The sequence below is a fragment of the Ostrea edulis genome, chromosome 1 (genome assembly GCF_947568905.1).
Source record: "Ostrea edulis chromosome 1, xbOstEdul1.1, whole genome shotgun sequence".
Taxonomy (NCBI): domain Eukaryota; kingdom Metazoa; phylum Mollusca; class Bivalvia; order Ostreida; family Ostreidae; genus Ostrea; species Ostrea edulis.
The window spans coordinates 14,722,339-14,737,225 of NC_079164.1; the positions used below are offsets into that span (position 1 = coordinate 14,722,339).

General features: G+C 34.5%; 1 protein-coding gene across 1 annotated transcript in view; it reads right to left on the reverse strand.

The window, feature by feature from the left end:
• The window catches only part of LOC125662258 (microfibril-associated glycoprotein 4-like), a 29,999-nt gene that overhangs the window by 5,143 nt on the left and 9,969 nt on the right, over nucleotides 1-14,887 (reverse strand). Inside the window, exons 2-6 of the mRNA XM_048894456.2 lie at nucleotides 7,691-7,781; nucleotides 7,052-7,133; nucleotides 3,791-3,906; nucleotides 3,541-3,637; nucleotides 2,790-2,954 (exon numbers count right to left, since the gene is read on the reverse strand). Of these exons, the coding sequence (XP_048750413.1) occupies nucleotides 2,790-2,954; nucleotides 3,541-3,637; nucleotides 3,791-3,906; nucleotides 7,052-7,133; nucleotides 7,691-7,781 (551 nt within the window). The remainder of the gene's footprint in view (nucleotides 1-2,789; nucleotides 2,955-3,540; nucleotides 3,638-3,790; nucleotides 3,907-7,051; nucleotides 7,134-7,690; nucleotides 7,782-14,887) is intronic.

Consider the following 14,887-nt stretch of genomic DNA (forward strand, 5'->3'; position numbering starts at 1 on the left):
AACTCTACAAATACTATCTTTATCAAAAGAAGTGACTGAGAACTAGTGAAACTTCTGGGCATATGTAATTACACCCAACAAAAAGAATGTATACATGCAGAGAAACTGGACAGCAGACATATCTGAACTGATCCTTATATGAACACAATCTCAAACAGCAGACATATCTGAACTGCAACACCAACATATACACAGACTAAGTGACAACATACATCTCTGAACTGACACTGATGTATATGTTATATAGATTTTTATACACTGTGGATTGGAATGATTGCATACATAAGGAAGTGGTATGAAATACCATAAAATCCAAAAATGATATGTACAATAATATATCACCAATCAATAACTTGCACCAGAGTCAATGAAAATTTGGTTATTGCCCATGAATTTAAACTTAACGGATAAAAGGCAGCAGACATATCTGAACTACCCATGAGGGAAGGGCCTTAAATCCGAAAGGACTTAATGCGAATATATCTACGAAATGCCTCTGAATGCCACCTGCCTAATTTTTGTATTAAGTTCTCGGAGTAGCCCAGGGAAGCCGCGTGTGTTGCAGCACCGATTCTTAAACTTTGTCCCTGGGATCAAGACTACTGAACTGTATTGCTTGCTTTAAATATAGCGCTATTTTAGAATAAGGAATAGGGGAACCCTCCGGAAGTTGGAAAAAAGGACCGGATGTATGTTTCGAAACTTGCAAGTATTCCCATATAGCCCAGACAGGACAGAAATCCCTAGTTTTACTTGTTGTAAGGCTAATTATTAACGGTTCATGATGTTTGTTTGTCTTGAAATGCCTCATTACTATTTGTACTGCAGAAAGTTGTGTATTTTCATATTCAATAGAAATGTCTGAACTCTGCAGAATTTGGGATTTTGTCTTAGGAGATTTTATAGCGATTTCTCCAAGTTGTAAAGAGGCATGGAATGCCAACAGAAATATTGGCTTTGTCCGAATGCGACTTGCATATTGGGGCACTGTATGATTTAGTGCTGATAACAGTTTACGTAAACTTCTATGCAGCAAAAGCTTCTTGGATTGTCAGATTTTTAAAATCAGAAATGATTGACCCCGGATATATTCATTTTTGATGTCATAAAATCAGATGATTTATTTTTCTCAAAGAGACTTTTCAAAATGTTAAAGCTGTCACATTTCTATGGTGAAGCATTTACAACTTTTAAAAGGTGCAAAAAAAAGTGCAAGAGGTCAATAGTTTTACTAAGTATGAATTCTTATCAGAGTTTATTTGAACAATACTCTTTTTCAATGGAAGTCAAAACCACTTTGTCTTAAACACTGGAATGTTGTATATCAAGGGCATTTATGATGAAAATGATAATTACATGATATATCACATTTTTCAAACATTTCAAAAAGGAAAAATAACATTCTCTGTGAGTACTTTTAAAGACGGTGTTTGAACTTATGAAAAGTATGATTGCTTTTATGCAAATATGTATGTATTCATAACAATCTGCATTGTTTTAAATGACAATGTAATTCGTGATATTGCAATTCTGAAATTACTCAATCTTTATAAATGTGAACTTTGAAAGGTCTTTATATGAATGTAAATGGCAAAAATCGTGTTGGAATACCTGAAAAATATATGTCGAAAATATCTACAAATGTAAAGTAAGGCATACTTATGATAAGGAAGTTGCCGAATTTAGTAACAAGTTGCAAAATAACATCGTGCATAATAACTTAAGTGTAAGTAAATGGAATAAAATGTCTATCATCTGAATGTGATGTTTGTCACCTGGTTGAAGACCATGAACATCTTGTATATCATTGTAAGCCATCTACATGTATATGGAAGAAACTGCGAATTTGTTCAATTTTGATGTGGCCAGGAAAACGATAATGATTTATTTCACGAAAGAGTCTCTACAGCCCAGTAGCTAAGTACTTCGTTACTAGCTTGAAAATACGGATGTATATTTAATTGCTGTTATAAACTTTAGAAATTCATTTCAAAATTAAGGATTATCTCCCTCATGCATAGCTCTTATCCTTGGACGAATTTGGCTCCACTTGTTTGGCACGCTGTTTTTGGCTATATTTAGATCTAAAACTTCATAGTTATTTCGGATTTCAAACATTTCGGTTGAGCATCACTGAAGAGACATTATTTGTCGAAATGCACATCTGGTGCATCAAAATTGGTACCGTATAAGTTTTACATCCAGAGAACTCGATTCGTGAAATAAGTACCCAGAGAACTCGATTCATGAAATAAGTACCCAGATAACTCGATTCATGAAATAAGTACCCAGAGAACTCAATTCGTGAAATAAGTACTCAGAGAACTCGATTCGTGAAATAAGTACCCAGAGATCTCGATTCGTGAAATAAGTACCCAGAGATCTCGATTGAATAATATTATATCACTATGCATGTATTTCTTTTATACAAATTATATATTACAAAATGAGATGCAGATTTAATGAACAAATAAGATCAATTTATTGCTTGTTTTGAAATAGAATTTAAATTTGTAAAATATGATTCTTCAAAAAAGCTGGTAAGATTATATATTACTTATTCATAAAACTGAGTTATGTTATTAAAATACTGTACATGTATATCTTTGATTTCTTTTTTTTTTATACTTGCAATATACCAATAATCAGTGTGTAAATCGTGATATATCAATCTACAAGGAATGGCGATTTGGAAGAGGATAATACAGATGTATAAATAAGTACTGCTCTAGTATTCTACTGATATATCAATTAATTCTAGTGATTGATCGAAAATGATATCTATTTACCTGTGTTTCCTTTCAAAAACGTAGAGAAACCCATACGATAGTTGTCACTTTCTGACGCTATAGTAAAGCCCGAGTACAGCGCGTAGTAAGACTGGTCGTTGTACTCCATATCAATCCGCAGCATATATCCTTCCTCAGAGGTCAGAGTATGTAAATTTTCTAGTCCTAAAAGAAATATCCAGTATCATATGGTGTACTCTACAACTACGGTGTCAATCGTAACTACTCGGCATTTCCGTAACCGCAAATGAACTTCCTATGTGGACCGACGCCATCAGAGTCTGTTGCCATGTGTACACAGATGTAACTATGACGTCACAGTCGTACGTTACAATATGAAACTCGAGCTTTCAAACGCATCTAAGATATCATACATATCTAAGGTATTCTACCACTACCAATTTCCACATGCTTATATATTTTAATGAATAAGACGTAACTAATGATACCAAAACTGAATTTGTGGTGAAAATCTAAATAACACCGTATACAGGGATTCAGTTCTGGCCTTTTAATCTCATCCACGGGCGCGCTTCCGGCGAAGAAATGCATCGATTTGATGCAATTCTTGCGTTGATACACGTCCGAGTCTTCTTACCGGTTACGGAAAAAGACAAGCGCGTGATCTGATTGTTACGGTGGTTGTGAAAATGAAATTCAACCTTAATTATTTCCGGTATCTTGCTGTCTTCGAATGATCGTAAGCTTGTTCACAGTGCACCTTTATGTTAATCAAGAAAATCATTCTTACCAAGCCAGTATTCCCCGCTAGGACTGCCAAAGCCGTTTTTATAATCGCTCCACCCCCTGTAGAAATTCACAGACCCGTCCAATCTACGTTGTATTACCTAATGTAAATATAACTATATAGAATTCCAGACAAGGCGTCAGATCACAATCAACTATAATTTCTTTTATGCATGATTTCATTTTCCTATCAAACAGCAAGGTATATAAATCTCAATATAAGGTTGTTAAAATAAAATCAGATAACATCTCACAATCCACCCTCCTCCATCGATATCCATGTCGCATCGCACGGGAACAGTGCTGCCACCTATCGTCAGTGAATATTGTCCAGTGACGTTACCATGTGACAGACGAATGTCACTGCAACCTAAAATTAAATTCATATTTCGTAAACTTCCAAATTTCACATGATGTCAGTTTCCTTATTCTTTAAAACAACAGGTTCATCCAGTTCTGTTCACAAACACATGAATATATAATGTGATTATGTTAATCTTAAATGATAACGAATAGTGATCCATTTTATAAATCCTATAAGGAATGCAAAATTACAAAAAGGGAAATACAGGTAGGATCAGTTGTCTAGGAGGAGTATCCCCTGTTGAACGGTCACACCTGCTGTAAGCCCTATATCTTGATCAGGTAAACGGAATAGTAATCCGTAGTCAAAATCAGTGTTTAAAGAACGGCCTAACATTTAGTATGTAACACATCACACAACACTAGACCTAACGGCAATATGTATTTGCAAATCAGATCATCATAACTGTTCATTATCTTCACTTTCTCATCATAATGTCCATACGATTTGTGAAATGCTGACTTTATACAAGACTACCATGTAGCATCAACTTATTTATCAAATGCCTGCCTCGGTTTAATAGTTGATAGTTCGCAGCACGTGCTCTCGCGTATCAAATGAGTTGAGAAACTTGCACCATATAGAAACAGGAGTCATGAAATTGATCACTGTTCGTTATATTCACCTTTCATGATAATGGGAAATTGTTATATAGATATGTGAAGTTGATGATGCAGTAACTGAAATTATCCCGTTTATTATAAAGGTGAGCTGTTAATTTGCCATTAACGTCAATGATCAATAGAATATCCAAATATCAGCATATGTGGACGATTCTGTGGTGTTATTTCGAGTTCACTGCGATATATCGAATCGACATATGAATGAAAATAAAGATAAAACATTGTCGATGTGTCTAAATATTGAGTTGAAGGCCACGCCAAGAAATGTTTTCTTCTCATGTGAAGCTTTTGCATAAATTCTGTCTCATCAAAATGTAAAAAAAAAAAAAAAAAAAGGTTAAAAAACAAATGAACACAATTCGTGCCCATGGGAATTCGAACATACTGTTGAAAGACCTGATTACCAAATATTACGTAAATATTACAAACGAGGATCTTTTTAATATCGATATTAGAATACTTCTCCGCAGAATCACAGTGTTGTTTCACAAAGTAATATATTTTAGATGACTGATCACAAGGTATGAGTATTTTCGAGAACCATTGCTATTGAAGAAGCAGCTAGCTTTGATGTCAAAAAGCTTTAATCTATAGCGAATACTTTAATTGTCATAAAATATTCATAGATTCTAGAGAAAATTTAGCGTACAATGTATGTCTAGAACTGACTTAACGGGACTAATACCCTCGCAGTGCACATTGGATGGTGGTAAGTGAATTTGTGCTCATTGAATAAATAAATCGGGACAATACAACATAACACCACCACTCCTATCAATATTAAAAAACATCCATAACATCCCTGAATACTGAAATGAAATCTCAAACAAAATAGCATTGAAACTTCATTTTTCGTATGAGATTTGTATTGCTTGTAGGAGTTATGAGATTGATCACTGTTCGTTATCTTCATCTTGCATTACTCAAAGTTTTAATCAAATATCTTCATCAGTGTTTATTTAAGTGATACGCTGGACAAATTATGTCTAAGGTTAATCCAGACACCCCCTAACCTTCGTTTGCGGGGTGTATAATTAATATAAAATTCATGTTCTAGATGATGCTCCTCTACATTAAGCCAAAATGTTGATACATTATTTACATTGAACACCATCATAACTAGCACAACATTTTGTATTATTGTTCAGAGATTTTATAATATCAAACAATTGTCACTGTGTGGCCAAGTTTAAAGGATGTGTGAGTTGTTTGTATTATGAGAGTATAAAAGGAATGGAAACATGGAGTAATGTAGAAATATACATTCCAAAGTGAAAGTTTGTAATATATAGAGCTACATTGTAGTCCAATTTTCGATACTTTAAATTTCTTTTAATAAGGTTTTGTTGGCGGCATTGTCTCATTTTACACAACTTCTTATAACGTAATTTTTGTGACGTCATTGGAAGTCTATTGTGCAGATTATCACATGAAAGGTGAAGATAACGAATAGTGATCCATCAAAATTCATAACTCCCACAAGCAATACAAAATAGATAGTTGGGCAAACACAGGTCCCTGGACACACCAGAGGTGGGATCAGGTGTTTTAGGAGGAGTAAGCACCCCCTGTCGACCGGTCACACCCGCTGTGAGCCCTATATCCTGATCAGGTAAACAGAGTTATCCATAGTCAAAATCAATGTGCCAAGAATGGCCTAACAATCGGTGTGAAACAAGTGAGACAGCATTTGACCCAATGATAGGTTGTATTGACGAACCTTATCGTTATAACGACCATAGAATTTGCAAAATTCTGACTTCAATCGAGACTGTTGAAACCCCATTACCATCAACTTGTTTGTCAATAGATTGTCTCGATTTAAAAACTGACCACACGAAGAACACGCTCTCAGTTGAGAGATATAATCACCATATGCAGGTGATAATGGAATATTGCGATATGAATATGGGAAGTTGACGATTGAGAAGCTGAAATCATCCCGTTTGTCATACAGTTGAGTTATCAGTTTACCGTTAACGTCTACTTTCAATAAAATATCTGAGTATGAAGCAGAAGTTCTTTTGAACATAGGCGTTATAAACCGAAGTCCCGCGTCACGACAGGCATGATATAAACCCCATTGTTGTAACCCTGTAACACAGACTTTTTGACATTAATTTCATCTACAGCAAGTGATGACATCTCTATATTAGTGAAACATTCTCGAAAATCATTTGTTTTACATATCCTAGAGTACGAATAAAGTAATCATTTACTCCTTATTTTTCTACAATACTGTCAAATCAATGCAATGGTAACGTTGATAAAAATGATAATCCAAAGGGTGATCTCTTATACCAAGTGGACCATGAAAGATAACGAACAGTGATCAATCTCATAACTCTTATAAAGGTAAAAATAACGAACAGTGATCAATCTCATAACTCCTATAAAGGTGAAGATAACGAACAGTGATCAATCTCATAACTCCTATAAGCAATACAAAATAGAGAGTTGGGCAAACACGGACCTCTGGACACACCAGAGCAATAAAATGTGCTGCAAATATACAATTAATCAATTACCCTTGTAGTCACATGTTGGTGAACATTTTGAGCACACGGCGGTGTACCTATTGTAGACAGCATCAATTCCACAATTTCCTATCTGTAAGATGTAAACAGAACGGATTAATGTTTATTAACAATTCTGCCAAATTTCTGCTAAGGAATGTCGCCTTCAGTTGTTAGTTGAGGAATTCTTGCGACATAGTTTCATTGAATATATCGTGTTTAATTGGAGTCCACGAGTGCGAAATTTATTGGACACATTAGCCTAGTAATTATGACGCTGGCATCGCTTCAAATCTAATACATTTAACTTATAGGTAGCGACTGTTTCTTTGTCAAGCGTCCAGCATAAGAAGTGAAAGTCACACGAGTCTTTTAGATATGACCTTAAAAACGAAAGTCCCATATAACGATAAGCATTGCCACAATAGAAATATCTCACTGCCAAGGCCAAGCTCCATACATAACTAACCATTTATGGTTCACTTAAGCTGGTGACTTCTCTACATATATGAATTCTACATCGAGTCGAAAAACAACTGGCAATACAGAAGTATCAAAACTGAAAATAGCCCTTCATATCGATTTAGCTGGAGTTATTGGAAAGTACTATTAAGTTTTTAAAAACAGGTATTCAATGTATAAGTAACTTACGAATTTGTAAGATTTACATGGTAGATGTCCATTCTGTGTTGTGTTTTCATCGTAGATGAAAGACAAAAAACATTCAGCCTCACCATTGATCCTGTAAGTGAAAATAATTATATGAAGAGGAAAGACAAAAACATCCTCATCATTGATCCTGAAAGTGAAGGTGATGATATAAAGACGGAAGACAAAAACACATTACAATAATTGATCCTGCAATTAACGATGATGATATGAACAGTGAGTGAGGATAGACAAAAGCACATCTTCATAATAAAGAATACAAAATCAATAGTAGGGCAAATACGGACCCCGGACACATCAGAGGTACTAGTAGGAGTAACCATCCCCTGTAGACCGGTCATAGTTACCACGATCAGGTAAATGAAGTAATCCGCAGTCAAAGTCGGTGTGCAAAGAACTGTCTCAATATGGTATGAAACATGTCAGACAGCATTTTACCGAATGACAGGTTGTATTGGCAAACTTGACCATCATAACAACCATACAATTTGCGAAAGTGATGAGGATATACAGAGGAAAGACAAACAAACACCCATTCTCATCATGAATCTTGCAAGTAAAGAGGATGATATGAACAGTTAATCTATCGACTTAAATGGACTGGTTCATGTTTATTATATATAGCACATCTCAAGTATATTTTAGGTAGAATGTATCATTCGAAAATTAAAATTTGTGATTGTACAAAATGAAGATACTTTCAATTACAAAATCAAAGTTTCACTGGTTTGTTTGTTTACATAAAAAGACTCGAGTCTTTGTTTACATGACACATAATTAATGCAAAGAAAACAGCAATATTTTACCTTTAATTATGTGTCATGTAAACAAAGACTTGGATCAATACCCATTTATTTTGAAAACCCCGTAAACAATAACACACCTCAATCTTTGTTTTCAAAACAAATAATAAATTCTCTATAAGGAGCTTCTGTCATGATAAATAACCTTATTTTTTGTGAAACCTTCTAAACGTATTGGACGGTAGATTTTGATCATTTATAGTTAAAAACAAAATTTTGGGGGTAAATCGTGAATCAGTCCTTTTAAATATCACTACTTTGTTGTAATTGTTTTAGATGGTTTCATATGTAATGCTCAATATTGACATGACATCGGTTTATTCTTTTTTGTTGATTTTTATTTTGAAGAAACCACAGTTCTAAACAAAAGCCGTGTATTTAAGGTGAACATGTGTACAATTTCTAATTCAAATTCTTTTTGAGTCAACAGTTCAATTAACGCTGCCATCAGAAATTACTCTTTTTTTCAGCAAACACAAAAATTTAAAAGCAACAGTAAATATCGATAACACATTACGATGCATAACAGTTATTGATTACATTATCCATTGCAGTACTAAGTGTACTCTTTTACCCCATTGCTAAACATGCATCAAATGTAAAATGGAGTAAAAAAGAAATTTATCAACTTGTGGTGTAAATTTGAATTTTTACTTCATAATGAAACAAATATTTAATTTGTAAAAGAAATTTTGAATGTCGCATTTGCTCTAACTTACATGCACAATCTTAAAGATTGCTATAGTCGATATGCATTATATAGGATACGATATTTCAAATAATTTGCATACTCAGGTTAAAAGAAGCACCTGCTGAGAACTAATTGTTGAACACCGGTGAATGATAGCATAAACTAATTACCAATTTTACACTAATTTATGTTAAACTCGGCTCCCTTGGTCTAAGTTTGACCCAAAAAACTTTTAGAATCATCAAGGATAATTGTTAATCTTCTATGTTGCATTCATAACAATAATGAAAGGTGAAGATAACGAACAGTGATCAATGTATAAGTATCATAACTCCTACAAGCAATACAAAATAGATAGTTGGGCAAACATGGACCCCTGGACACACCAGAGATGGGATCAGGTGCCTAAGAGGAGTAAGCATCCCCTGTCGACCGGTCACACCTGCCGTGAGCCCTATATCCGGATCAGGTAAACGGAGTTATCCGTAGTCAAAATCAGTGTGCCAAGAACGGCCTAACAATCGGTATGAAACACGTCAGACAGCATTTGACCCAATGATAAGTTGTATTGACGACCTAGATCGTTATAATGACCAGAGAATTTGCGAAATGCTGACTTCAATCGAGACTGTTGAAAAAACCCTGTATCATCACCTTGTTTGTCAGTAGCTTACCTCGATTTAAAAACTGACTATACGCAGAACAAGCTCTTGCATATATATCGAATCAGTTGAGATATATAAACACCATATGCAGGGGATAATGGAATATTGCTACATAAATGTGGGAAGTTGACGATGGAGAAGCTGAAATCATCCCGTTTGTCATACAGTTGAGTTGTCAGTTTGCCGTTAATATCTACTTTCAATAAAATATCTAAGTATGAAGCAGAAGAGAACGACTTTGTGCTGTCTTTTATTTCGAGCTCACAGGAATATATCAAATACACATATGAATGAAAGTCATTATTGTTAATAGACAAAACGTCATCGATATATCGAAATGTCGAATTGAAGGCCACAGGAAGAGATTTTTTGTTCTCACGTAGTTTTTGAATAAATTATGCTTCATATGAATATAAAAACAGGTCAGCCAACAAAGGAACACAAGTCGTGCCCATGGGAATTCCAACAGACTGTTGGAAGACCTGATCACCAAAGACCACGAAGATATTGTCAATGAGAAACTCTAGCATATTTTTTGCTTTCAACTTCAGAGTACTTGTGCGTGGAATCAGAGTGGTGTTTAACAAAGTAAGTTTTTGAATGACTGATCACTAGATATGAATATTTCCGTTTTCCATTTTTGTTGAAGAAGCAACTGTCTATGATGTCAAAAAGTCTAGTCTTTCATTTATCGTAAGGAATGGTCGTGTATAGTGTTGAAAAGTCATAGGTTTTAATGTTATTGATTTGGAAAAAATTCTGTGATTTCAAGTTTACTAAAAGTTCTTTAGAAGTTTTTAGATACACATTTGAATAACACCACTTCTGGCATATGTAGTCGCACAGTAAGTTTGAAGAAGTTTCTCCTTCACAGTACCGTACCTATGCTGGATTCCTAAACTACATAAAACCCCGTACAAACAAAGATACATTGCTGGATCCAGTAAATGCTCCTCACGAAAATATTAACAGCTGTGTGTGTGTGTGAGAGAGAGAGGGGGGAATTTGAATTAAATCAGAACTCATCTTGAAGTTAAATGTATTCTATTGTTCTTGTTCTTGATACATTTCAGTAGCCTGTTTCGGGTTAAAGAATAATCATACGCAGAACATGCTCTCCCGTATGAAATAAAAGACATAAACACCCTAATGAGATGATAAGGACAATTCGGAATATAAGTATGGGAAGTTGACAATAGTGAAGCTGAAGTTATCCCGTTTATCGTAAAGGTGAGTTATTAATTTGCTACTAACGCATATGTTCAATAGATTATCCAAATATGAGCAGATGTGGACGATTCTTTGGTGTCTTTTACTTCGAGTCCACCGGGATATATCAAACCGAAATACGAATGAAAGTAAAGATAAAACGTCATCGATATGTCTAAATGTCGAGTTGAAGGCCACACAAAGATTTTATTTCTTCTCATGAGGAAGCTTTTGCATAAATTCTTACACATAAGAATTAAAAAACAAGTTAAAGACTACGTAAATATTGACGAGGAACTTTTCAATATCAACTTCAGATCACTTGTGCATAAAATCACAATCATGTTTAACAAAGTAATTTTTGGACGACTGATCACAAGGTATGAATATTTTTGAGAACCAGAAGCTGTCTTTGATATTAAAAAGTCTAGTCTTTAATTGATAGCTAATACTTTACTAGTCATAAAATATTCCTTGCTTCTAGAGAAGTTTTGCGTCCAATATGTCTGGCTCATTACTAAAGAACATTTTGTAAAATAATAGGAATTGTATGGAAACTTCCTGGGGACAAGTTAGCGGTGTAAGCAAAAGATGGTGGGCAAAATATTGTTTTGTAAGCTCTGGTAACTGGACGTAAGTAAAATGTAAATTTAGATGTTTTAATATTTGTACTATGCCTCTCGGGCCCCTTAAATGGCATAAATCATCTGTAATCTGTCAGCAAGCTTTTGCGTTTCATTTACTAAATTAAATATCAATCAATTCAAATATTCTTTTGATTTTGATTTTATGTTAGGGATTTAAGTTGACACTATTCATAATTTGAAGCATGCCGCTAGCATTGATGGAAGCAGTTGGATGAACGTTTAATACGTGCAATAACAATGATACAGTACCGTAGATAGTAATAACATTGCCAAACATGTTTTCATGTCCAAAAATTTACAAGATGAAAAAATCATCAAAAGAATGAAATGGTAAATTTACATGAATGAATTTTCACACTCGTTGGGTGTAAAATGTACTAACAAGCTCGCGCATCTACGTCCAAGTTGGACCACTATTCATTATTTCACATGTAATAAATCTATAGGTTATATACATGTATTTCCCAGTCATAAAACTTAAATGTTGTTTATACGAAGGTTTGGAGCAATAAAATAATTCGTGAAGTTCAATTTTCTTCCTAAGAATGAAGAACAAATAATAAGTAAATTACATCCTCTGCTGGTGGACTGTTAGTCCCCGAGGGTCTCTACAGCCCAGTAGTTAAGTACTTCTTTTCTAGCGTGAAAATACGGATGAATATTTAATTGCTGGGATAAAATTTAGAAATTCATTTCAAAATTAAGGATGAGATATCTCCCTCATGCATAGCTCTGATCCTTGGACGAATTTGGCTTCAGTTTTTTTGGCACTCTAGTTTTCCTTTTAGCTCGGATTTCCAAAATTTCAGCTTGAGCATCACTGAAGAGACATTATTTGTCGAAATGCCCATCTGGTGCATCAAAATTGGTACCGTATAAATTTTACATCCTCTAATCATTAAGTGTACAGAGAGCGCAACCACTGAAATGTCATTCTGTTGACGATTGATTTCAATATTCAACATATCATTAGACAATGTGGTTGAAATTAGATCCTTTCATCTGCTCACGTATATCGCTACCTTGAGTGGATCAAATGATATAATTCTAATTAGATTGAATATTAGAAATTCTTAATTTAGTATTTTTTTTAATTTATCTACAATATATTCCTTCTGTTAAGTCAGTACCAGTCATGATGACTGGCTAGGACGCTCCATCCCGGAGACGCGTTTATTTCATAATATTTAACATAAACAGTGGCTGTTCCTTCCCAAGAAGTGAAATACTTGGGGGTTTCAGATATGATCTTAAATACAGAGACTCTCCTAATGGTAGGCGTTTGCACAATAGCCCTCACTGCTACGACAAAGGATGCCATGCATAGGTAAAAAAAAATTGGCATTTAAACTACAATTGATAACCTTTCTCTATGAGTGAAGCTTAAAACACCTTGGCACAAAATGACAAGACAGGGTCCCCGACACAAAGTGTTGACCAGAGTTGTCAAGCATCTACACTATCGTTGTGCAGTCACAACGTCGCAGGGCAGGTCATGTGGCTCGCATGCCAGAACATCGGCTGCCTAAGAAATTCCTGTTTGGTGAACTGCAGCACGAAAAGCACTCTCAAGGAGGCCAGAAGGAACACTTCAAAGACACCCTAAAGACCGCTCTGAAGGCCTTCAACGTCAACCACGCCATGTGGGAGCAAACAGTCCAGGACAGAGAGATATGGCCAGCAGCTGTCTACAAAGGAGCAAAGTACTGCGAAGGAATTAGAACTACATCAGCTTGTGTAAAACACCATGCAACAACAACAACAAAAAAATTAAAAAAAAACCAAAAAAAACAAAAAACCAATTATGAGAATGTCTTTCGTATACTGATATACAAGACAAAATATTTCTTTATGTACATCAAATAGTTCAACAATCTTATCTAATTATTATCAGGATCATTATACCATAGATAATGCAAGCCTGGTTTAACAACTCTTTCCTAGGAAACCTTTAAGCATTACACATTGAAGAGATTCAATATGTGAACATTTTCATTATAAACAAATCAATAGATACGCGTATTTAGAATTTTTTTTTTAGAAACATACCCGTATTGCTCTAATATTTATTTTTCCCAAGAAAGCTTTATTGTTACCATTATACATTCAGAATACATCTTTATCACAAATTCCATATCTCTGGTACAAAGCAGTTTCTTATTCCTGACTAACGTGGGCTATTCTGTCAAAGGAAAACAAGACTATAATTCCAGTTTCACAGAATAAATAACATTTGGAAACAGCATGCTGGGAATATGTTTTTGTATGTTATTTAAAGTTACATTAGGGTTTTTGTCTGAATACTTTTAGCATGTTTCTTAATCCTTTTCTGCATTAAAAAATCGATGTAAAACTATATTTTTCAAAGAAAACGCTAAAGTCACTTCGATGAAGAGAAATTTCCGTTACAAGAATTCACTAACTTTTTACAAATGTGTAAATTTGTTTTACAAATATCCAGGAGATCCGTGAATGCAATTGAAATTATCCCGTGTATCATTAAATAATTTGACAGAACCTATGAAAGGTGAAGATAACGAACAACCTCTGGTGTGTCCAGGCGTCCGTGTTTGCCCAGCTATCTATTTTGGATTGCTTATGGGATTTATGAGATTGATCACTGTTCGTTACCTTCACCTTTCATCTGAGCAATGCATCATTTGATATATATGTAATATTGTATAGAAACTTAAAGACTATCCTGCTATTTAAGTGAATTGGCTGGAAAGATACAAACTTCCCGGGAATTTAAGAAATACACGGTGTATGTAGCAGTGAAATTCAAAGAGCATTGTACTGTAATACGGATATCCTCTTCCTGCCCGGGATTCAACTCATAACCTATAGAACCAAACCTTTTAGCAAATATGAAAAATGTCTATCATTACTGTTTCTTTCAAGTTACACTGTCAAGGTTTGTCGAGGTCATTTTTGATTGCTAAACGCATTTGACTGATTATGGGAAGAATAATAGAACTATATACACAATTTGTAGATTGAATAGATAAAATAAATCAAGTTTAACCTACTTGGAAATTCAAGATATGGGAATGTAACAATATATCATATTTACATTAAAACTGTATCCAGTATGTATGCTATTCGGTCCGTTGACTATTAACATACTCTTCCACAGGAAACTTAATACAACCTTGTTGTCAATA